The 26,518-nt window shown below is 46.4% G+C and overlaps 1 protein-coding gene across 1 annotated transcript in view; it reads left to right on the forward strand.

The window, feature by feature from the left end:
- LOC149435319 (uncharacterized) overlaps positions 1 to 24,119 on the forward strand; it is a 130,282-nt gene extending 106,163 nt beyond the window's left edge. The window contains 6 exon segments of the mRNA XM_089662797.1: positions 7,541 to 7,543; positions 7,626 to 7,967; positions 12,185 to 12,436; positions 19,930 to 20,157; positions 20,464 to 20,724; positions 23,782 to 24,119. Coding sequence (XP_089518923.1) covers positions 7,541 to 7,543; positions 7,626 to 7,967; positions 12,185 to 12,436; positions 19,930 to 20,157; positions 20,464 to 20,724; positions 23,782 to 23,972 — 1,277 coding nt within the window. The 3' untranslated portion in view covers positions 23,973 to 24,119.
- Positions 24,120 to 26,518: the final 2,399 nt, after the last annotated feature.

Raw genomic sequence — 26,518 nt, forward strand, 5'->3', positions numbered from 1 at the left:
GGGACACGAGGTCTTTCTCTTCTCATGAGTGATATGAAGGGTTCATGCTGCACCATGTAGAGGAGACATCCATCTATAGACCTTCCAGTGACATGGGGACATGGGGTCTTTCTCTTCTCATGGTGATATGAAGGGTTCATGCTGCACCATGTAGAGGAGACATCCATCTATAGACCTTCCAGTGACATGGGGACATGGGGTCTTTCTCTTCTCATGGTGATATGAAGGGTTCATGCTGCACCATGTAGAGGAGACATCCATCTATAGACCTTCCAGTGACATGGGGACATGGGGTCTTTCTCTTCTCATGGTGATATGAAGGGTTCATGCTGCACCATGTAGAGGAGACATCCATCTATAGACCTTCCAGTGACATGGGAACATGGGGTCTTTCTCTTCTCATGGTGATATGAAGGGTTCATGCTGCACCATGTTGTGGAGACATCCACCTATAGACCTCCCAGTGACATGGGGACAAGAGGTCTTTCTCTTCGCATGGTGATATGAAGGGTTAATGCTGCACCATGTAGAGGAGACATCTATCTATAGACCTTCCAGTGATGTGGGGACATGGGGTCTTTCTCTTCTCATGGTGATATGAAGGGTTCATGCTGCTTCATGTAGAGGAGACATCCATCTATAGACCTTCCAGTGACTTGGGGACATGGGGTCTTTCTCTTCTCATGGTGATATGAAGGGTTCATGCTGCTCCATGTAGAGGAGACATCTATCTATAGACCTTCCAGTGATGTGGGGACATGGGGTCTTTCTCTTCTCATGGTGATATGAAGGGTTCATGCTGCTCCATGTAGAGGAGACATCCATCTATAGACCTTCCAGTGACTTGGGGACATGGGGTCTTTCTCTTCTCATGGTGATATGAAGGGTTCATGCTGCTCCATGTAGAGGAGACATCCATCTATAGACCTTCCAGTGACGTGGGGACATGGGGTCTTTCTCTTCTCATGGTGATATGAGGGGTTTATGCTGCTCCATGTAGAGGAGACATCCATCTATAGACCTTCCAGTGACATGGGGACATGGGATCTTTCTCTTCTCATGGTGATATGAGGGGTTCATGCTGCACCATGTAGAGGAGACATCCATCTATAGACCTTCCAGTGACATGGGGACATGGGGTCTTTCTCTTCTCATGGTGATATGAGGGGTTTATGCTGCTCCATGTAGAGGAGACATCAATCTATAGACCTTCCAGTGACATGGGGACATGGGGTCTTTCTCTTCTCATGGTGATATGAAGGGTTCATGCTGCACCATGTAGAGGAGACATCCATCTATAGACCTTTCAGTGACATGGGGACATGGGGTCTTTCTCTTCTCATGGTGATATGAAGGGTTCATGCTGCACCATGTAGAGGAGACATCAATCTATAGACCTTCCAGTGACATGGGGACATGAGGTCTTTCTCTTCTCATGGTGATATGAAGGGTTCATGCTGCACCATGTAGAGGAGACATCCATCTATAGACCTTTCAGTGACATGGGGACATGGGGTCTTTCTCTTCTCATGGTGATATGAGGGGTTCATGCTGCACCATGTAGAGGAGACATCCATCTATAGACCTTCCAGTGACATGGGGACATGGGGTCTTTCTCTTCTCATGGTGATATGAGGGGTTCATGCTGCACCATGTAAGGGGACTTCCATCTCCTTTTAATATTGTTGGATATTGGATATTGAAATTCAAGGTGTCTTTGGATCTAGATCACAGCTGGGATACAACTCCGCATATCTGGATTCAATTTGGGGAGGTATTTTTGTAGGTCCTGCATTGTTTTTCGGTGTGATTATTGTGGCATTAGTTATTCGTTTTCTGTTCGGTTTTATGATACAATGATGATCAGAACTTCTCCTCGGAGTCTTGTTCTCTCTGGTTTTTGGGGATCCCCTGTGTACCTGGGGGAGGGTATAAAAGAGGGAATGTGTTGGATGGACGAAAGAGCTTAAAGATCACCTCCACTTTTGTTGGGAAATTAAAAAATCCCCTCCGGGTGATCAATGTACATTGCAGGGATTCTTACAGACCTATCGGAGTCCTGCCTGCTCCAGTTCTTCAGAAGGAGCTGACTGTTCCAGCATGTCCTTGGAATACTAATTCCTGAATGGGAGGGTCCAGCTCATTATAATCACCTGGTGCAGTCTCCGTGTTCTGATCAGGAAAGTGGCAGGGTCTGCATCCCTTTAGAAGTATTTGACCCTTAGGGTGTATCTCACCAAAAACATAGTTCCTATTGCAGAGGATGCCTAAAATCTGACTCATATCTTAGTTCAGAGTTCAGGGAAAATCATTGAGCCGATCACAGGAGCAGGAAATGACATATGTGGGACGTTCTGCACATCATCTGTCAGGCGGCCATATTGCATTTTACAGAAAATCACAGCGGCTGCCGAATGTAAAGGAAATATCATTCATAACATTCAGAGACAATGTGACTTGTGTATCAGATGTCTGTGTTACATTGTATCTGTCATTTGCTTCATTTATGTTCATTAAAATGGAGTCACCCTGTCCGGTCTGAGCACAGCGAACCTTGGCTGATGGGACTGTAGACAAACACCTACCCATGAGGCAGGAGCTGAGCATCGTATATACTGCCCTGTATACTGCCCTATATACTGCCCTGTATACTGCCCCGTATACTGCCCTATACACTGCCCCGTATACTACCCTATACACTGCCCTGTATACTGCCCTATATACTGCCCTGTATACTGCCCTGTATACTGCCCTATACACTGCCCTATACACTGCCCTATATACTGCCCTATATACTGCCCTATATACTGCCCCGTATACTGCCCCATATACTGCCCTATACACTGCCCTATACACTGCCCTGTATACTGCCCTGTATACTGCCCTGTATACTGCCCTATACACTGCCCTGTATACTGCCCTATATACTGCCCTATATACTGCCCCGTATACTGCCCCATACACTGCCCTATATACTGCCCCGTATACTGCCCTATATACTGCCCCGTATACTGCCCTATACACTGCCCTATACAATGCCCTGTATACTGCCCTATACACTGCCCTATATACTGCCCTATATACTGCCCTGTATACTGCCCTATATACTGCCCTATATACTGCCCTTTACACTGCCCTATATACTGCCTATATACTGCCCTGTATACTGCCCTATACACTGCCCTGTATACTGCCCTATATACTGCCCTGTATACTGCCCTATACACTGCCCTATACACTGCCCTGTATACTGCCCTATACGCTGCCCTATATACTGCCCTATATACTACCCTATACACTGCCCTATACACTGCTCTGTATACTGCCCTATACACTGCCCTATATACTGCCCTATACACTGCCATATACACTGCCCTGTACACTGCCCTATATACTGCCCTATACACTGCCCTATATACTGCCCTATACACTGCCCTATACACTGCCCTATACACTGCCCTGTACACTGCCCTATACACTGCCCTATACACTGCCCTATACACTGCCCTATATACTGCCCTATACACTGCCCTATACACTGCTCTGTATACTGCCCTATACACTGCCCTATACACTGCCCTATACACTGCCCTATACACTGCCCTATATACTGCCCTATATACTACCCTGTACACTGCCCTATACACTGCACTATACACAGCTTTATATACTGCTCTATACACTGTCCTACACACTGCCCTATACACTGCCCTATATACTGCCCTATACACTGCCCTATATACTGCCCTGTACACTGCCCTATATACTACCCTATATACTGCCCTATATACAGCCCTATATACTGCTCTATACACTGCTCTATATACTGCCCTGTACACTGCCCTATACATTGCTCTATACACTGCCCTATACACTGCCCTCTACACTGCCCTATATACTGCCCTGTATACTGCCCTATATACTGCCCTATACACTGCCCTATACACTGCCCTATACGCTGCCCTATATACTGCCCTATATACTACCCTATACACTGCCCTATTCACTGCTCTGTATACTGCCCTATACACTGCCCTATATACTGCCCTATACACTGCCCTATACACTGCCCTGTACACTGCCCTATATACTGCCCTATACACTGCCCTATACACTGCCCTATATACTGCCCTATATACTGCCCTATACACTGCCCTATACACTGCCCTATACACTGCCCTGTACACTGCCCTATACACTGCCCTATACACTGCCCTATACACTGCCCTATATACTGCCCTATACACTGCCCTATACACTGCTCTGTATACTGCCCTATACACTGCCCTATACACTGCCCTATACACTGCCCTATACACTGCCCTATACACTGCCCTATATACTGCCCTATATACTACCCTGTACACTGCCCTATATACTGCCCTATACACTGCCCTATACACTGCACTATACACAGCTTTATATACTGCTCTATACACTGTCCTACACACTGCCCTATACACTGCCCTATATACTGCCCTATACACTGCCCTATATACTGCCCTGTACACTGCCCTATATACTACCCTATATACAGCCCTATATACTGCTCTATACACTGCTCTATATACTGCCCTGTACACTGCCCTATACATTGCTCTATATACTGCCCTATACACTGCCCTCTACACTGCCCTCTACACTGCCCTATATACTGCCCTATATACTGCTCTATACACTGCTCTATATACTGCCCTGTACACTGCCCTATACATTGCTCTATATACTGCCCTATATACTGCCCTATATACTGCCCTATACATTGCCCTATACACTGCCCTATATACTGCCCTATATACTGCCCTATACACTGCCCTATGCATTGCTCTATATACTGCCCTATATACTGCCCTATACACTGCCCTATACACTGCCCTATGCATTGCTCTATATACATCCCTTCCACTATAAACTGCCCTACCTATATATATTGCCCTTCCACTATATACTGCCCTATACACTGCCCTATAAACTACCCTATACACTGCCCTATAAACTACCCTATATATTGCCCTATACACTGCCCTATATACTGCCCTGTACACTGCCCTATATACTACCCTATATACTGCCCTATATACTGCCCTGTACACTGCCCTATACATTGCTCTATATACTGCCCTATATACTGCCCTATATACTGCCCTATACATTGCCCTATACACTGCCCTATATACTGCCCTATATACTGCCCTATACACTGCCCTATGCATTGCTCTATATACTGCCCTATATACTGCCCTATACACTGCCCTATGCATTGCTCTATATACATCCCTTCCACTATAAACTGCCCTACCTATATATATTGCCCTTCCACTATATACTGCCCTATACACTGCCCTATAAACTACCCTATACACTGCCCTATAAACTACCCTATATACTGCCCTATACACTGCCCTATATACTGCCCTGTACACTGCCCTATATACTACCCTATATACTGCCCTATATACTGCCCTGTACACTGCCCTATACATTGCTCTATATACTGCCCTCTACACTGCCCTCTACACTGCCCTATATACTGCCCTATACATTGCCCTATATACTGCCCTATACACTGCCCTCTACACTGCCCTATATACTGCCCTATACATTGCCCTATATACTGCCCTATACACTGCCCTATACATTGCCCTATACACTGCCCTATATACTGCCCTATACACTGCCCTATACATTGCCCTATACACTGCCCTATATACTGCCCTATGCATTGCCCTATATACTGCCCTAAATACTGCCCTATATACTGCCCTATACACTGCCCTATGCATTGCTCTATACACTGCCCAAAACAATGCTCTATACACTGCCCTATATACTGCCCTAAATACTGCCCTATACACTGCCCTATATACTGCCCTATACACTGTCCTATACACTGTCCTATATACTGCCCTATACACTGCCCTATATACTGCCCTATATACTGCCCTATATACTACCCTATATACTGCCCTATATACTGCCCTATATACATCCATCCACTATATACTGCCCTATATACTGTTCTATACACTGCCCTATACACTGCCCTATATACATCCGTCCACTATATACTGCCCTATACACTGTCCTATACACTGCCCTATATACTGCCCTAGACACTGCCCTATATACTGCCCTATACACTGCAATATATACTGCCTATACACTGCCCTGTACACTGCCCTATATATTGCCTTTCCACTATATACTGCCCTAACGCTATATACTGCCCTATATACATCCCATCTACTGTATACTGCCCTATATACATCCCATCCACTATACACTGCCCTATATACTGCCTATACACTGCCCTATACACTGCCCTTTGCACTGCCATATACACTGCCCTATACACTGCCTATACATTGCCCTATACACTACCCTATATACTGCCCTATATACTGCCCCATACATTGCCCTATACACTGCCCTATATATATCCCATCCACTATACACTGCCTTATATACTGCCCTATATACTGCCCTATACACTGCAATATATACTGCCCTATACACTGCACTATGCATTGCTCTATAAATTGCCCTATACACTGCTCTATACACTGCCCTAAATACTGCCCTATACAATGCCCTATACATTGCCCTTTATACTGCCCTATATACTGCCCTATACACTGCGCTATACAGTGCCCTATATACTGCCCTATACACTGCCCTATATACTGCCCTATACACTGCCCTATGCACTGCCCTATATACTGTTCTATACACTGCCCTATACATTGCCCTATATACATCCGTCCACTATATACTGCCCTTTACACTGCCCTATATACTGCCCTATACACTGCAATATATACTGCCTATACACTGCCCTATACACTGTCCTATATATTGCCCTTCCACTATATACTGCCCTAACGCTATATACTGCCCTATATACATCCCATCTACTATACACTGCCCTATATACATCCCATCCACTATACACTGCCCTATATACTGCCTATACACTGCCCTATACACTGCCCTATACACTGCCATATATACTGCCCTATACACTGCCCTATATACTGCCCTATACACTGCCTATACATTGCCCTATACACTGCCCTATATACTGCCCCATACACTGCCCCATACATTGCCCTATACACTGCCCTATATACTGCCCTTCCACTATATACTGTCCTACCGCTATATACTGCCATATATACATCCCATCCACTATACACTGCCCTATATACTGCCCTACTGCTATTTACTGTCCTATATACATCCCATCCACTATATACTGCCGTATGCACTGCCCTATACGCTGCTCTATATACTGCCCTACAGCTATATACTACCCTATATACATCCCTTAAACTATATACTGCCCTATACACTGCCCTATATACATCCTGTCCACTATATACTGCTCTATATACATCCCGTCCCCTATATTCTGCCCTATATACATCCCTTCCTCTGTATACTACACTATATATACTGTCCTTCCTCTATATAGAGACCCTTGAAGTGGACATCTTGGACAGTGTTGGGTTTTTCATTCATTAGTCTCATGGGATTCCAGATGGTTCTCCATCAATGTGTGTTCTATGAGGGGGGAGGGGAGTGTAGACTGTGACCTGACTGGGGTCTGTATTCTGTCTGTGCAGGAAATGTCCCGGATGTTCAGGAGGAAATATTCACCCGGCCGGGATCTGACCTTCTCCTCCCCATCAGAATCCATCTCACCCTCAGCCATACAGATCGATCGATGTGTGACCGGTATGAGTGGAGATACAGAGACCCAACCGGACACAATGGCACCAGGATAGCTAGACACAGACAATGTACACTGAGACCAGTAGACACCGTGACCAATACGAGGATATCGGAGAATGGAAGTCTGGTCATACATGATGTGACTCTGGAGAATGGCGGGATATACAGTTTGGATATAAGTAATCCTACAGGAGTCCGTATACAGAGATATGAGTACACCGTCCATGTAGAAGGTAAGTCCTGTCCAATCCCCACCTCCAGTCCTAGCAGTGTCCTCCACGCTCCGTGTCCTTATATCCATACATGATATAGTAGAAGATCCGGGAGACACGTATGTACAATGTCCTCCACGCTCCGTGTCCTTATATCCATACATGATATAGTAGAAGATCCGGGAGACACGTATGTACAATGTCCTCCACGCTCCGTGTCCTTATATCCATACATGATATAGTAGAAGATCCGGGAGACACGTATGTACAATGTCCTCCACGCTCCGTGTCCTTATATCCATACATGATATAGTAGAAGATCCGGGAGACACGTATGTACAATGTCCTCCACGCTCCGTGTCCTTATATCCATACATGATATAGTAGAAGATCCGGGAGACACGTATGTACAATGTCCTCCACGCTCCGTGTCCTTATATCCATACATGATATAGTAGAAGATCCGGGAGACACGTATGTACAATGTCCTCCACGCTCCGTGTCCTTATATCCATACATGATATAGTGGAAGATCCGGGAGACACGTATGTACAATGTCCTCCACGCTCCGTGTCCTTATATCCATACATGATATAGTAGAAGATCCGGGAGACACGTATGTACAATGTCCTCCACGCTCCGTGTCTTTATATCCATACATGATATAGTAGAAGATCCAGGACACACGTATGTACAATGTCCTCCACGCTCCGTGTCTTTATATCCATACATGATATAGTAAAAGATCCGGGAGACACGTATGTACAATGTCCTCCCCGCTCCGTGTCCTTATATCCATACATGATATAGTAGAAGATCCGGGAGACACGTATGTACAATGTCCTCCACGCTCCGTGTCCTTATATCCATACATGATAGACTAGAAGATCCGGGAGACACGTATGTACAATGTCCTCCACGCTCCGTGTCTTTATATCCATACATGATATAGTAGAAGATCCGGGAGACACGTATGTACAATGTCCTCCACGCTCCGTGTCCTTATATCCATACATGATATAGTAGAAGATCCGGGAGACACGTATGTACAATGTCCTCCACGCTCCGTGTCTTTATATCCATACATGATATAGTAGAAGATCCGGGAGACACGTATGTACAATGTCCTCCACGCTCCGTGTCTTTATATCCATACATGATATAGTAGAAGATCCGGGAGACACGTATGTACAATGTCCTCCACGCTCCGTGTCTTTATATTCATACATGATATAGTAGAAGATCCGGGAGACACGTATGTACAATGTCCTCCACGCTCCGTGTCCTTACATCCATACATGATATAGTAGAAGATCCGGGAGACACGTATGTACAATGTCCTCCCCGCTCCGTGTCTTTATATCCATACATGATAGAGTAGAAGATCCGGGAGACACGTATGTACAATGTCCTCCCCGCTCCGTGTCTTTATATCCATACATGATAGAGTAGAAGATCCGGGAGACACGTATGTACAATGTCCTCCCCGCTCCGTGTCTTTATATCCATACATGATATAGTAGAAGATCCGGGAGACACGTATGTACAATGTCCTCCACGCTCCGTGTCTTTATATCCATACATGATATAGTAGAAGATCCGGGAGACACGTATGTACAATGTCCTCCACGCTCCGTGTCCTTATATCCATACATGATATAGTAGAAGATCCGGGGACACGTATGTACAATGTCCTCCACGCTCCGTGTCCTTATATCCATACATGATATAGTAGAAGATCCGGGAGACACGTATGTACAATGTCCTCCACGCTCCGTGTCCTTATATCCATACATGATATAGTAGAAGATCCGGGAGACACGTATGTACAATGTCCTCCACGCTCCGTGTCTTTATATCCATACATGATATAGTAGAAGATCCGGGAGACACGTATGTACAATGTCCTCCACGCTCCGTGTCCTTATATCCATACATGATATAGGAGAAGATCCGGGAGACACGTATGTACAATGTCCTCCACGCTCCGTGTCTTTATATCCATACATGATAGAGTAGAAGATCCGGGAGACACGTATGTACAATGTCCTCCACGCTCCGTGTCCTTATATCCATACATGATATAGTAGAAGATCCGGGAGACACGTATGTACAATGTCCTCCACGCTCCGTGTCTTTATATCCATACATCATATAGTAGAAGATCCGGGAGACACGTATGTACAATGTCCTCCACGCTCCGTGTCTTTATATCCATACATGATAGAGTATAGGATCTGGGAGACACGTATGTACAATGTCCTCCACGCTCCGTGTCTTTATATCCATACATGATATAGTAGAAGATCCGGGAGACACGTATGTACAATGTCCTCCACGCTCCGTGTCCTTATATCCATGCATGATATAGTAGAAGATCCGGGAGACACGTATGTACAATGTCCTCCACGCTCCGTGTCTTTATACCCATACATGATAGAGTAGAAGATCTGGGAGACACGTATGTACAATGTCCTCCACGCTCGTGTCTTTCCATCCATACATGATATAGTAGAAGATCCGGGAGACACGTATGTACAATGTCCTCCACGCTCCGTGTCCTTATATCCATACATGATAGACTAGAAGATCCGGGAGACACGTATGTACAATGTCCTCTGTTTACTGCCCCATCCTCACCATTCCCTGTGGATTCAGATCTGCAGCCCTCAGCCCCCCTGAAGTTGCTGTGACCTGACCTGTGCTGGTCCTTCTGCTCGGTGGTCTCCATGTGTTAGATCTGACCATCGATGGTCGTGTGACAGACCCCCAATACAGTCTTGTCTATGTTCCCATAGCACACGTTCCTGGAAACAGGACTCATCAGTAGCGGGAGCTGCAGCCACTACCAGCTGGATTCTGGAGACATGACAGGTGAAGGCACAAATGTCTCCGGCCCACCAAGGATCTCCAATGTCCTCCAAAAGGCTTTTATTGCAGAAAGGTCACATCACAAAAGAACGAGCAGGAAGCCCTTCATCACAGGCTCTGAAACACTGAACTCCTTCTGTTGGGATTCACCCTGAGGTCATCACAGAGGACAAGGGGGCGCTCTTTACGTCTGGAGGAAAAGAAATGTCATCTCCAAACACGGAAAGGTTTCTTCACAGTAAGAGCTGTGAGAATGTGGAATAGATTCCCTCCAGAGTTGGGTGTGGCCAGCTCAGTGGATTGCTGTAGGAAAGTCCTGGATTCTATCTTGGATACACAGAATATAACTGGATAGAACATTTATAGGGAAAGGTGATCCCGGGAATATCCGATTGCCTCTCGGGGGATCAGGAAGGAATGTTTCCCCTGCAGGAGGAGATTGGATCATTCTTTGCTGGGTTTCTGCCTTCCTCTGGATCCACTGTGGGATTATAACTTTTAATGGTTGAACTGGATGGACTTTTGTCTTTTCTCAGCCAGACTAACTATGTGACTATGGGACTATGGGACTATGTGACTATGTGACTATGTGATGTGACCTTTCTGCAATCACAGCCTTTTGGAGGACATTTGGAGATCCTTGGTGGGCTCAGACCCCCAACACACACACTGACAAAGCACCAATCTGGGGACCTTGGAGGGGATTTCAATGACCCCAGTTGGGGCTCTGACCCTCAGGCTGACCTCTGACCTGGACAGAGCCGCCTCTCCGCTGTAAATGTAAATATCGATGTGATGTTAGTGGGGTGATTTAGTTCCATAGTTAGTCTGGCTGAGAAAAGACAAAAGTCCATCCAGTTCAACAATTAAAGAAATGTTATAATCCTCCACCCACAGTGGATCCAGAGGAAGGCAGAAACCCAGCAAAGCACGATCCAATCTCCTCCTGCAGGGGAAATATTCCTTCCTGATCCCCCCGAGAGGCAATCGGATATTCCCTGGATCAATAATCGGATATTCCCGGGATCAATAATCGGATATTCCCGGGATCACCTTTCCCTATAAATGTTATATCCAGTTATATTCTGTGTATCCAAGAAAGAATCCAGGACTTTCCTCCAGCAATCCACTGAGCTGGCCACACCCACCTCTGGAGGGAGTCTATTCCACATTCTCAGCTTTTTCTGTGAAGAAACCTTTCCGTGTTTGGAGATGAAATAGTTGTTGGAGGAGACCTGCGCACAGACACAATCCATCTCCTCCAGTCTCCAGGAAGATGTCTGCACACCTGTCTATAGGTAAGGCTGGGGGAGGGGCATGCTGTGTATAGATTGGACCTTATCAATGGAAACGATTGTCTCTCTCAGTTCCAGTATCAGTTCCGGTCCTCCATGTCTTGTGTCTCCGGGATGGCAGCGCTGAGATCTCCTGCAGGGTGGAGGCGGGGACTAAGCCAAATATCAGTCTATCCGTGATTGGAGGATCCGAGGGGAATTATTCTGCTTCCACCAATACGATTACAGCTGTTGTGGAGCCACCGGAACCCTGGAACGTCACCTGTACTGTGAAGAACATGGTCAGCCAGGAGGAGGAGAGCAGAGCCGGGGTCACCTGTCTAGGTGAGGGGGAGATCGGGGGATGGGCACACAGCGGGTGGGAGGGGCAAAAATCAGATGAGTATGAAATATATACGGGATTTATAGGTTTACCTTCCGTGATTTATGTTTTAGTCCCGACCGATATAGAAAAAATAATAAAATTATTTCACACCCACATGGAAGAAAGATATATTTTAAAAATATTCTTCCCAAATATATTGACATATATTGTAAATACTAAAATTTTTGCCGTATTCAATATATTTCAATAAATATACAGTGGTGTTCAGAATAATATCCGTGTGATGATAAAAGTGACTAAAGCTGCAAATCCTTCTAATCCTTTTCTTTCCATCCACACAAATGCATTGGGAACACGACACATTCTATTCCAAATCACAACATGAAGAAAAATACATCAAATTTGTGTCGTTCCTCTAAAAAAATGGAAGAAAAATGAATATTAGACGGTTCAAAAAAATGGGCGTGTTTGTATTCTTCTTTACAAACTCCAACATTCACTATATAAACTGAGAAATGTTTGAAGATTTTGCTTTCCTTTGAATGACTTCATGAATATTTGGTTGTAGTCGCACTGTTTCTGAGAACTGCTGTACATCTGTGTTGCATGGAGTCCCCCAACTTCTGGCCCCTGTGATCAGGTATTCCAGCCCAGGATGATTGGACCACATTCCACAGTTCTTCTCTATTTCTTGGTTTGGCCTCAGAAACGGCATTTTTGATGTCACCCCACAAGTTTTCTATTGGATGAAGATCCGGGGATTGGGCTGGCCACTCCATAACGTCCATCTTGTTGGTCTGGAACCAAGATGTTGTACGTTTACTGGTGTGTTTGGGGTCGTTGTCTTGTTGGAACCCCCATTTCAAGGGCATTTCCTCTTCAGCATAAGGCAGCATGACCTCTTCAAGTATTCTGATGTATTCAAACTGATCCATGATCCCTGGTATGCGATAAATAGGCCCAACACCGTAGTATGAGAAACATCCCTATATCATGATGCTTGCACCACCATGCTTCACGGTCTTCACGGTGTCCTGTGGCTTGAATTCAGTGTTTGGGGGTCGTCTGACAAACTGTCTCCGCCCACTAGACCCAAAAAGAACAATCTTACTTTCATCAGTCCACAAAATGTTGCGTCATTTCTCTTTAGGCCGGTCAATGTGCTCTTTGGCAGATTGTAACCTCTTCAGCACACGTCTTTTTCCCAACAGTGGGACTTTGCGGGGACTTCTTGCAGATAACTTGGCTTCACATAGGCGTCTTCTAATTGTAACAGTCCTCACAGGGAACGTCACACCTTCTTTCATCTTCCTGGAGCTGATTGTTGGCTGAGTCCTCACAGGGAACGTCACACCTTCTTTCATCTTCCTGGAGCTGATTGTTGGCTGAGTCCGCCCCATGTTGGCTATTCTTCTATCCATTCCAATGGTAGTTTTTCGCTTTCTTCCGCGTCTTTCAGGTTTTGGTTGCCATTTTAAAGCATTTGCCATCATTTTAGCTGAGCAGCCGATCATTTTCTGCACTTCTTTCTATGTTTTCCCCTCCAACTGTTTAATCAAGGTACGCTGTTCTTCTGAACAATGTCTGGAACCATCCATTTTCCTCAGAATTTCAGAGAGAAATGCACTGTAACCAGCATGTCCAACATTTGCTGCCTTCCTTCCTTAAATAAGGGCAATAATTGCCACCTGTTTATCAAAGAATGAATGACGTCAGTAATAGAACTCCACAGGGCTATTATTGTGAACACGCCCCTTTCAATGAGTGATTCAATGACACAGAATCAGCAGCATGCATGTCATGACTGTCGGGTCTGTTGGATTTCTATGACTCTACTACACCTGCTAGGAAATTATTTGCCATGTAGAAATATCATTTCCACCAAAAACAGTGATTGATCCGGTTAGTGATGTCTGACGGCTAGTATTTTCAACACAACTGTATATATACTGCAGGTTGAAATGCGTTTTTATTACAAAATATATGAAAAAATATTTTTAAAAATACATTTCAATTACACTGTATTTGTCTTTAAAAATACAAAATCTAAATTTTTGGAATTAATTTACAACTATATGTAAAAATATATGTTAAAATGACTTTTTTATATGTTCAAAAAAATATGAAGAATATATTTAAAAAATACATGTATTTTTAAAAATATTTTTAACTACGCATTTCAACATGCAGTGTATATATATATATACACACACACACATACTGCATGTCAAAATGAGTTTTTTATATATTACAACATATATGAAAAATATTGTTAAAAATACACTTACACTCACCGGCCACTTTATGAGGTCCCCCTCACTGGTCCCGGGTTGGACCCCCTTTTGCCTTCATTCTTCGTGGCAGAGATCCAACAAAGTGTTGGAAACATTCCTCAGAGATTTGGCTCCATATTGACATGATGGCGTCACGCAGTTGCTGCAGATTTGTCGGCTGCACATCCATGATGGGAATCCCCCGTTCCACCACATCCCAAAGGTGCTCTATTGGATGGAGATCTGGTGACTGTGGAGGCCATTGGAGTCCAGGGACCTCATTGTCATGTTCCAGAAACCAGTTGGAGATGATCTGAGCTTTGTGACATGGAGCATTATCCTGCTGGAAGGAGCCATCAGAAGATGGGGACACTGGAGTCATAGAGGGGTGAACATGGTCAGTAACAAGACTCAGGGGGCTATAGTGTTTAAATGATGCTCAATTGGTACTAAGGAGCCCAAAGTATGTCAAGAAAATCTCCCCCACACCATGACACCACCACCAGCCTGAACCATGGATACAAGGCAGGATAGATCCACCACACCATGACACCACCAGCCTGAACCATGGATACAAGGCAGGATGGATCCCCCACACCATGACACCACCACCAGCCTGAACCCTTGATACAAGGCAGGATAGATCCACCACACCATGACACCACCACCAGCCTGAACCATGGATACAAGGCAGGATGGATCCCCCACACCATGACACCACCACCACCAGCCTGAACCATGGATACAAGGCAGGATGGATCCCCCACACCATGACACCATCACCAGTCTGAACCCTTGATACAAGGCAGGATGGATCCCCCACACCATGACACCACCACCAGTCTGAACCCTTGATACAAGGCAGGATAGATCCCCCACACCATGACACCACCACCACCAGCCTGAACCGTAGACGCAAAGCAGGATGGATCCACCACACCATGACACCACCACCAGCCTGAACCATTGATACAAGTCAGCATGGATCCACCACACCATGACACCACCACCACCAGCCTGAACCATTGATACAAGGTAGCATGGATTCCCCACACCATGACTCCACCTCCACCACCAGCCTGAACCATTGATACAAAGGCAGGATGGATCCCCCACACCATGACACCACCACCACCAGCCTGAACCATTGATACAAGGCAGCATGGATCCACCACACCATGACACCACCTCCACCACCAGCCTGAACCCTTGATACAAAGCAGAATAGATCCCCCACACCATGACACCACCACCAGCCTGAACCATTGATACAAGGTAGCATGGATCCCCCACACCATGACTCCACCTCCACCACCAGCCTGAACCATTGATACAAAGGCAGGATGGATCCACCATACCATGACACCACCACCACCAGCCTGAACCGTAGATACAAGGCAGGATGGATCCCCCACACCATGACACCACCACCACCAGCCTGAACCATTGATACAAGGCAGGATGGATCCACCACACCATGACACCACCACCAGCCTGAACCATTGATACAAGGCAGGATGGATCCATGCTTTCATGTTGTTTACACCAAATTCTGACCCGTCCATCTGAATGTTGCAGCTGAAATCCAGACTCATCAGACTAGGCAACGTTCTTCCAATCTTCTATTGTCCAATGTTGGTGATCCTGTGTGAATTGTCGCCTCCGTTTCCTGTTCTTAGCTGACAGGAGTGGCACCCGGTGTGGTCTTCTGCTGCTGTAGCCCATCTGCTTCAAGGTTGGACGTGCTGTGCGTTTAGAGATGGGATTCTGCATACCTTGGTTGTAACAAGGGGTTGTTGGAGTTCCTGTTGCCTTTCTATCATCTCCAACCAGTCTGCCCATTCTCCTGACACCAACAAGGCATTTTCCTTCACACAACTTCAGCTCACTGGATGTTTTCTCTTTTTCGGACCATTCTCTGTAAACCCTAGAGATGGTTGTGCGGGAAAATCCCAGCAGATTAGCAGTTTTTGAATTCCGTCTGGCACCAACAACCATGCCACGCTTAAAGTCACTTAAATCCCCTTTCTTCCCCATTCTGATGCTCGGTTTGAACTTCAGTAAGTCGCCTTCACCACGTCTAGAGGCCTAAATGCATTGAGTGACTGCCATGTGATTGGCTGATTAGCAATTTGTGTTACTGAACCGTGGACCTAATAATGAGGTCTGTGAGTGCATACTGATGGGGGCAAAAATTCTGAACTCTAGACTGGGCTCAAAATAGAGGGCCAGGACGTTTTTTCGTATCTGTAAGTCCTCCCAAAAACTTGTATCTTCAATGACACGTTAACCAGTGAAGGAGTTCTCCTAAACTCCAAACTTCAGATCCATCTGGGGGGGAGGGAGGACATAACACCCACATTAGACAGACAAATGGTGAATTTCCAGCCTCTTCCAGCAGTGAGGATGTGGAACTTGGAGGGAAACCAGTGCTTATCGAATGTTGGTACTGGTCAGCTACGGGGAACCCATCATACACCAAAATAACTGGGAGGAGGAGTTGACCTCCTCTTGGATTTGGAAATGTCCTACATGTAAAGTGGATGGACATGTCTTCTGTTTTTCAAGGTCTGAGTTTTAGAAATATGGGAGCCTCTACTGGTGTTCCTGAAAATGCCAGGTCGTTGCTAGGAGATTGAGGGAATTGGGTTAGCCCCTGTTGTGTGCACTAATAATGATTTGAGTGTAGTTTTTACTTAAAATAGCAAATATTGCGAAGCCTAAAAAACCAGCAGCACATTTTTTTTAATTCTACAGGTCGTGTGCTTTCAGAAAATATATGGTTTTGTGGGGTCTTTTACAAACTCTGAAAGCTGTAAGTGAAAAATGGTAACCTCCAAATTTTTAGAGTAAATTGTATTCAGTTACAGTTTTGCGCACGTTAAGATTTCACAATTTAAGGTACAATTTAAAATTTCCAAATATTTGTTTTTTTATTAATACAATTTAATAAAGTTTTAGCTTTAATATTTAGTAGGAAATTAGCAGACATTTTGTACATTTTGCCATGTATGCATCAACTAATAATGATTTTTAGTTAAAATAGCGATTTGATAAACATTTGCCTAAATATTGCGAAGCCTAAAAAACGAGTAGCACATTTTTTTTTTTATACTACTGGTCATGTGCTTTCAGAAAATATATGGTTTGAGGGGTCTTTTACAAACTCTGAAAGCTGTAAGTGAAAAATGGTAACCTCCAAATTTTTAGAGTAAATTGTGTTTAGTTACAGTTTTGTGCACTTTCAGATTTCACACTTTAAGGCGTAATTTAAAATTTCCAAATATTTGTTTTTTATTAATATAATTCAATACAGTTTTATCTTTAATATTTAGTAGGAATTTAGCAGGAATTTCGTCCTTTTTGCCATGTATGCATCAACTAATAATGATTTAAGTGTATTTTAAGTGAAAATAGCGATTCGATAAACATTTGCCTAAATATCGTGGAGCCTGAAAAATTAGAAACACATTTTTTTTATTGTACAGGTCATGTGCTTTCAGAAAATCTATGGTTGGGGGGAGGGGTCCTTTACAAACTCTGAAATAAGGGATGATCTCCAGGTTTACTGCGTCATCCACATCCTGCAGAAGTCCATCCGACTGCCATAGAGCCACCGTGGATGGTAGCCAGGTCCCAGAACGTCGCCGCCGGAATCAGAAGTGTATGTGACCAGTGTAAACCGCAAGAGTGAAAAAAGAGGAAAAAGCACAGAAAAGAAAGACAGAAAAAAAGGAGAAAGCAAAATAATAGAAAAGGAACACCTAAAAGTGTATCTTGGATAGTTCACCTCCAGGCCTGTAGAAGCAGCAGCTAGCTCCGAGCACGTAGCCTTTCTCTTCCTTGGTTGCTGACCTCTCCCCTTGGTGATGTCACATCCGCCCGGCTGTTGTGGTTCACGCTGGTTACAGATGCTCGCGGTTCCGGCGGCGATGTTCTGGGACCTTGCTACCATCCGCGTTGGCCCCTATGGGGGGTTTATTAGGGGAATTAGAACTTGGATGGGGTAAGGGGTGTATGGAATGCCCAAGGAGAATGCCAACAGAGGACAATCTTCCTGAACTATGTACAAGTCTTTACAGCAAAATTCTCAGCATCTCCTGTAGTACCACCCCAGACCCCAGATGAATCCTCTACCTGGCTGCCTGAAGGAACCCCTGGACAGGGATTCCAGCGTCTGTCACTTTAAATGTAAGACACTCCCAGGAAGTAAGCTACACTAGTTTCCCACCAGAGTGCCACCTTCCCCTTGCTGGTACCACCCCAGACTCTAGATACTCCTTTATCCAATTGTTCTGGGTGAATCAATTGTGGGGGATCCAGTGCCTGTCACAATAAAGTAAGACAGTCCCGGGTGGTGGCAAATCTGGTTTCCCACCAGAGCGCTCCTTCCCCTTTCTCGCCGAGGGAGTGCAGGTCTGCTCACTCAGTCCTTCTCCTGTGCTGCTGGTGGGTTAGTGGCTGATACCAGGCCTTCTGGCAGGGCCGCTTCTTCCCTGCTGCATAGGTGGTCCTCTCTCTGGGGGCTGGTGAAGTCCTGAGCTTTCCTCCTTCCAAGGTCCTCTGCCTGTAGGTGAGCCCCTCTACATCTGGACCCCTCCCTGGCTCCTGCTCTCCAGCCTCACTTCTCCATCTTCCAACCCAACTCTCCCGCTGCCGAGCTAGTTCGGTCACTCTTAAGGGCTGTCCTGGCCCCAAACCAAGCCTTCTGTTGGGGATTGGCCAGGATCTCTTGAGAGTACAGACTAGCCACTCCTTACCTCTGCCCACTGCTTCTAGAACTTTCTCCAAAATTCTAGTGCAGGGGAAAGTCTTGGAGAGCCGGTCTGCAGAGCCTCTCAGCTCTGACCCACATTTGACCCTGCTAGATAATAAAGTTTATTTGATAAGCCAGAGGATGGGTGTCGCTCTGTTACACTGACTCATGAAAATGCTACTTTCCCGGCTGCCTCTGGTTTTAGTATCTTTAGACTGTGAGTCTCTGATCCAGAACAAGCATGTGTATAGTGAAGTCAGAGCAAAGTCAGAGTCCAAAGACAATATATTCATTTCAGGCCAGTGGATCTTGTAATCAGAGGATCAGGATGACAACCAGGTAACTGGTACTTACAGAAGGAGAGGGTAGCCCTGGCAGCCTCCATATTCCCATAGGACCATTGTGATGTCTATATCTGTCATTAATCCGACCAATTACATATCCTGGAATTCTGTTCCCCCAGCCCCCCTCTCTGGCATCTCCGTGAATGTTTCCTGCCTCCCGGATGGCAGCGCAGTGGGTGAATGTTCGGTGAACGGTTCAGATCCGCATTATTCCTGGAGTTTGAATGGAAGATCCGTCTCCTCAGCCAGCCGGGTGACTCTTCCTCCTCTGGTCTCCGGAACCCTCCGCTGTGATGTCACCAATCAGATGAATAATCTAAGTAGATCCATCAACATCTCCTGTCCAGGTGAGTGAGAGGCGGAGACCTCTCCTGAGTTTATATATACTGTAGATATGATGCATGGTCGGGTACGGGAGGGCGAGCCGGCTCTTACCTGCTGCAGGATGGATGTGATCTGCTAAGGTGTCCAGTTAACTAATCGGTCAGAACTCAACATCCAAGTCTCCATGGATCCACCAGATTTGCCAATTTCAGGTTGTTGGAAGACGTTTGTCTGTCTCTTGGTGTGTCCTGTCCAGTATCTGGTGTAAGAAACCTTCCATCAGTTACTGACAAAGACACTGACTTGTCCCCCATCTCTGTGTCTCTCAGTTCCGGTATCGGACCCGGTCCTGGACGTGAGGTGTTTCCAAAATGGCAGCGCTGAGATCTTCTGCTGGGTAGAGAAGGGGACTGACCCCTCCATCTACCTGACTGTGAATGGAGAATTGGAGGTAGATAATGTCAGCTCAGAGCGGATAGTCCGTGTCACTGTGCCTCCCGTGTCACCCCCCAATTCCTGGGATATCAGATGTTCGGCAAAGAATTACATCAGTAAGAGATCCACCAATCAGACGCATGAGCCTTGTCCAGGTCAGTGACACGCGTGTTCTTTATCTTTGTATATATCAGTGTGGTGTTCCTCACCCTTGTAGTGAGGCTGTTATCTCGTAAATTTGAATTTGCTTTCAGGTGAGGGTTGGGTTGGGTTTTGGATTGAGATTAAATTTGGCTTCTAGTTCATCTTCAGGCAATTAGCTCATCTTCTACCCTTCCCTCCTCCACCTAACTGATCCTCATCTAAAGCCATGGACACATGACCCTCCGGTCCCGATTCTTTTCTATTCTTCTGTTTGCAAGAGATGGGGTCCTTTGGGTGCATTGCATGACATCCATCAGTGGGGTCCTTTGGGTGCATTGCATGACATCCATCAGTGGGGTCCTTTGGGTGCATTGTATGACATCCGTCAGTGGGGTCCTTTGGGTGCATTGCATGACATGCATCAGTGGGGTCCTTTGGGTGCATTGCATGACATCCATCAGTGGGGTCCTTTGGGTGCATTGCATGACATCCATCAGTGGGGTCCTTTGGGTGCATTGCATGACATCCATTAGTGGGGTCCTTTGGGTGCATTGTATGACATCCGTCAGTGGGGTCCTTTGGGTGCATTGTATGACATCCGTCAGTGGGGTCCTTTGGGTGCATTGCATGACATCCATCAGTGGGGTCCTTTGGGTGCATTGCATGACATCCATCAGTGGGGTCCTTTGGGTGCATTGCATGACATCCATTAGTGGGGTCCTTTGGGTGCATTGCATGACATCCATCAGTGGGGTCCTCCCAAGATTCAGAAGAGGAGTGATGTCAGGATGAGAGGACCACTGGGGATCAGCTGGTACAGGCGTGTACAGGATTAGAGGTCCTTCGCACCCAGAAATGGCACCAGCCAGGGACCCAGACAGTGGATAAAGGTGAGCATACCTTACTTCACAAGAGAAGGGCAGGATGGGTTAGAGGGGGTAGGGGAGGGGGGGTTAACATTTTTTTTCAGAGGTGAGTTTTAAAAACCCATTTCCTTTGCTAATGTTTATTGAAACAGCCGTGAAATATGAAGTGACCCTCCTATGAAGAACTCACTGGTACGTAACAAAGGAACAAAACTACAGTCCACCCCCAAGAGGTTCCATTATTCCCCATTGGGTGCCCCTCACACAACATGGAGAAGGTGAAGCCAGGTAGCCAATAACAGCCCACACCTCAAGGAAGCCATTGTTCTTCTTGTGATGGCCATGGGTCATTATTAGAGATGAGCGAATTTTTCAAAAATTCGATTCGGCTGATTCGGCGAATTCCAGTATGAAATTCGATTCGATGCGAATTAATTCGCTACGAAGTTAACTTATTAAAAGGGTTTCTAGGCTTCAGAGAGCCTTTAAATTAGTGCAGAACACTGTACCTTTAATTTAAATGCCCTTGGAGATGAGGAAGGAGAAGGAGAAGGAGAAGGATGAGAAGAAGGAGAAGGAGAACGATGAGAAGAAGGAGAAGGATGAGAAGAAGGAGAAGGATGAGAAGAAGGAGAAGGAGAAGGAGAAGGATGAGAAGAAGGAGAAGGAGAAGGATGAGAAGATGGAGAAGGAGAAGGATGAGAAGAAGGAGAAGGAGAAGGATGAGAAGAAGGAGAAGGAGAAGGAGAAGGATGAGAAGAAGGAGAAGGAGAAGGATGAGAAGAAGGAGAAGGAGAAGGAGAAGGATGAGAAGAAGGAGAAGGATGAGAAGAAGGAGAAGGATGAGAAGAAGGATGAGAAGAAGGATGAGAAGAAGGAGAAGGATGAGAAGAAGGATGAGAAGAAGGAGAAGGATGAGAAGAAGGATGAGAAGAAGGAGAAGGATGAGAAGAAGGACAGTTCTGTGACAGTTTCTGTCTATTTCTGACAGTTCTGGGACATTCCCTCCATACAGCGGTTGAAACATTGTATCTATTTGTTTCCATAAATGACATTCTGCAAATACACTTAGAGGAGCGCTGCAGATACACTTTTTGCCGGCTTGGAATTAATCTTATTTTCATCCTACTTCTTCTTCTTCTTCATCCTCATCCTCATCCTCTTCTTCTTCTGAGGATGAGGATGAAGAAGAAGAAGAAGCAGAAGAAGTAGGATGAAAATAAGAATAATTCCAAGCCGGCAAAAAGTGTATGTGCAGAGTTCCTCTATTTCTGACAGTTCTCTCACAGCTTCTTCACATGTACAGCGGTTGAAACATCTGTATCCTAAATGGAAACTAATAGATACAATGTTTCAACCGCTAAACATGTGTTCCTTCTGTCAGAGAACTGTCAGAAATAGCGGAGCTCACTGCAGGGACACTTTTGCCGGCTGATCGGGAAATATTCGATTCGCGCACCCGAAGTAGGCAAAATTTCGGATTCGACGCGAATCGAATATTTCCTGAAATTCGACTCGAATTCCAGTTCGCCTGGTTCGATTCGCTCATCTCTAGTCATTATGCCGTTCCTATGTCAGCATTGAAGCTTTTCTGTTGTTGGCTTCTACTCTGTATATCCAGCAGGAGACGAGGAGGACTGGTCATGGAATGATATTGATGTTTTTGGTTGGGGCAGAACGGAGGAAGAAGTCACATGGTGAAGTCCCACAAGGGAGAACAGAGTAAGGTGGGGGAAGATGGAAGAACTGACCGGGTGAATAATGTGAAGGGGCAGGTATACAACGCCAGGCAATAATCCAGATATTCCTGGTATTAGGACCATTACCAACCCGGTGTAAGGTCAGCAGATTGTATAAAGCAGCTGTGGTCCCCCCCCCCCACCTTCATAGAGGGTCCATATGCTATTGGTAGTGTTTGTTGGGGTGATGTGATGGCTGGTGACCCTCTCACATGGTCCTATCCTCACCCGGTCCACTGTCATTGTGTGATGATAATCTGAGCCTCTGCTATCCTCCATGTTTATTGGACGAGATATTAAATGGCTGGCTACGTCCTTATCAGGACAACCAGAATGTCTGCCCTGTTACCAGTGTGACTGTCCTGTTATCCTGACCCTGCTGGACTGAAGATCTGACCGGGCTTGATATATAATATTACTATTCTGTACAACTCTCTCATTGTCCTCCATTATCTCCATTTAGGAGGTCGGTCTGGTTGGGGTCACCTCCTGTCTCCCGGTGCGGTCTTTGTCCTCTACACTGGGCTCCTCATCTTTATGGTCAATGACCTGAGGAAGATGAAGAATGAGAAGAATCAGAGTGAGAGGAGAACGAGGAGAAGGGATCGGGTGGAGATGGAAATGGAACCCACTTACTATAATGACTGCAACTGAAACCTCTACTGTGCCGGATTTGTAGACCTGCAAGGCTTCACCCTCATCTTGACAAACATACATACAACCATGACCAAAAATATTGCCCCCCCCCTCCCGCATTTCTGTAACGCACCACTTCACCCAGTAAATTGCTGCAATGACAAATGTTTTGGCGTTCTCGTGTTTATTTGGTTTGTATTGGTGACACAAAAAAGTGGAGAAACAAAAAGCCAAATCTGACACACTCCACGCAGAACCCCAAAAATGGACAAAATTATTGGCACCTTCTGAAAATTGTAAGAAATAATTGCATTCCAAGTCTGTGATGTTCCTGTAATTTGTCATTAAACTTCCCCGTATCCATGACCAGGTCCTGACAACATAGACATCACACCGACAATGGGGATGTAGCTCGGGGCAGAGATGTGGATGGCTTTGCATGCTCTTGTTAATATTTTTATTTGAATTTTCTGGGCAATGGGAAACCACTGGAGGGATTGACAGAGAGAGGTGGAGGAAACTAAGTGGAGGCCAGTGAAGGGATTGGCAGAGAGGGGTGGAGGACACTGAATGGAGGTCAGTGGAGGATCTGGCAGAGAGGGGGGGAGGACACTGAATGGAGGGGAGTGGAGGGATTGGCAGAGAGGGGTGTAGGACACTGAGTGGAGGCCACTGGAGGGATTGGCAGAGAGGGGTGGAGGACACTGAATGGAGGCCAGTGGAGGGATTGGCAGAGAGGGGTGGAGAACACTGAATTTAGGCCAGTGGAGGGATTGACAGAGAGGGGTGGAGGACACAGAGTGGAGGCCAGTGGAGGGATTGGTAGAGAGGGGTAGAGGACACTGAGTGGAGGCCAGTAACGGATTGGTAGAGAGGGGTGTAGGACACTGAATGGAGGCCAGTGGAGGGATTGGCAGGGAGGGGTGGAGGACACTGAGTGGAGGCCAGTGAGGGATCGGTAGAGAGGGGTGTAGGACACTGAATGGAGGCCAGTGGAGGGATTGGCAGAGAGGGGTGGAGGACACTGAATGGAGGCCAGTGGAGGGATTGGCAGAGTGGGGTGGAGGACACTAAATGGAGGCCAGTGCAGGAATTGGTAGAGAGGGGTGGAGGACACTGAATGGTTGGTAAGGTGGATGAGTCTGGCGGCAGTATTTATGATAGACTGAAGAGGGGATAGCCTGTGATGAGGTCGGCCAATGAGGAGGGAGTTACAGTAGTCAAGGCGAGAGATAACCAGGGAGGGAATAAGTTGCTTAGTGGTTTCCGAGGTTAGGAATGGCCGTATCTTGGAGGTGTTGCGGAGGTTGGAGATGTTGCGGAGGTCAGAGATATGAAGTCTACAAGATTTGGACAGCGATTAGATTTGGGGCTGAAAGAACAGATGGAAGTCTAGGATTACAACATGAGGGGAGGTTGTAGATGGTTGTATTATTGATTGGGGCACGGGCCGGGGGGAATACTAAGAGCTCAGTTTTGGAAAGATTGAGTTTGGGGAAGTGGAGTGACATCCATGCTGATATGTCAGTAGGTTAGTGATGTGAGAGGAGACTGAAGGGATGAGGTGAGGAGGAGACTGAAGGGGTGATGAGGAGTAGGAAGGGGCGAGGTGAGGAGGACACTGAAGGGGTGAGGTGAGGAAGAGTAGGAAGGGGTGAGGTGAGGAGGAGACTGAAGGGGTGAGGTGAGGAGGAGACTGAAGGGGTGAGGTGAGGAGGAGTAGGAAGGGGTGAGGTGAGGAGGAGTAGGAAGGGGTGAGGTGTGGAGGAGACTGAAGGGGTGAGGTGAGGAGGAGTAGGAAGGGGTGAGGTGAGGAGGAGACTGAAGGGGTGAGGTGTGGAGGAGCAGAAAGATAGATTTGCGTGTCATCAGCATAGAGATGGCCTCCTCCCACCCCTCTCCTCCTGTCTGCCCCGCCCGTCTCCTCCTGTCTGCCCCGCCCACACTCCAACTCCTAACCAGTGCTGAGCCTGAAAAGATGTGTGGGCGGGAACTTTCAAGCATTGCAGCTGACAACTACATGGTGGCTGCAAGATAGATTCCTCTGCCTGAGCCTACAGAGACCAACCTGGGGGAGTGAGCTGAACTCTGCACTACAGCAGAACTCTCCCCATCCCCTTCCCTCCCCCCTCCATCTCCCTCCTTCTTTCCTCCCCCCTCCATCTCCCTCCTTCTTCCCTCCCCCCTCCATCTCCCTCCTTTTCTCCCCCTTCCATCTCCCTCCTTTTCTCCCCCCTCCATCTCCCTCCTTCTCACCCCCCTCAATCTCCCTCTTTCTCTCCGCCCTTATATCGCCCCTTCTCTTCCCCCCTCCTCCTCTCCCTCCTTCTCCCCCCTCCATCTCCCTCCTCCTCTCCACCTGATCTCCCCCCCTTCTCTTCCCCCTCCTTCTCTCCCCACTTCTCTCCATCCATCTCCCTTCCTCTCCCCCCTCATCTTCCCCTTCTCTTCCCCCTCCTTCTCTCCCCACTTCTCTCCATCCATCTCCCTCCTTCCTGCAATTTCCCTCTAAACATCCTAGAGTCAAGAATCTTCTCCACCACATATTCTTCTTCACCCTGTAC

The sequence above is a fragment of the Staurois parvus genome, unplaced genomic scaffold (genome assembly GCF_062004578.1).
Source record: "Staurois parvus isolate SC_StPar_1 unplaced genomic scaffold, SC_StPar_1.0 ptg001544l, whole genome shotgun sequence".
In the NCBI taxonomy this organism is placed as follows: Eukaryota; Metazoa; Chordata; class Amphibia; order Anura; family Ranidae; genus Staurois; species Staurois parvus.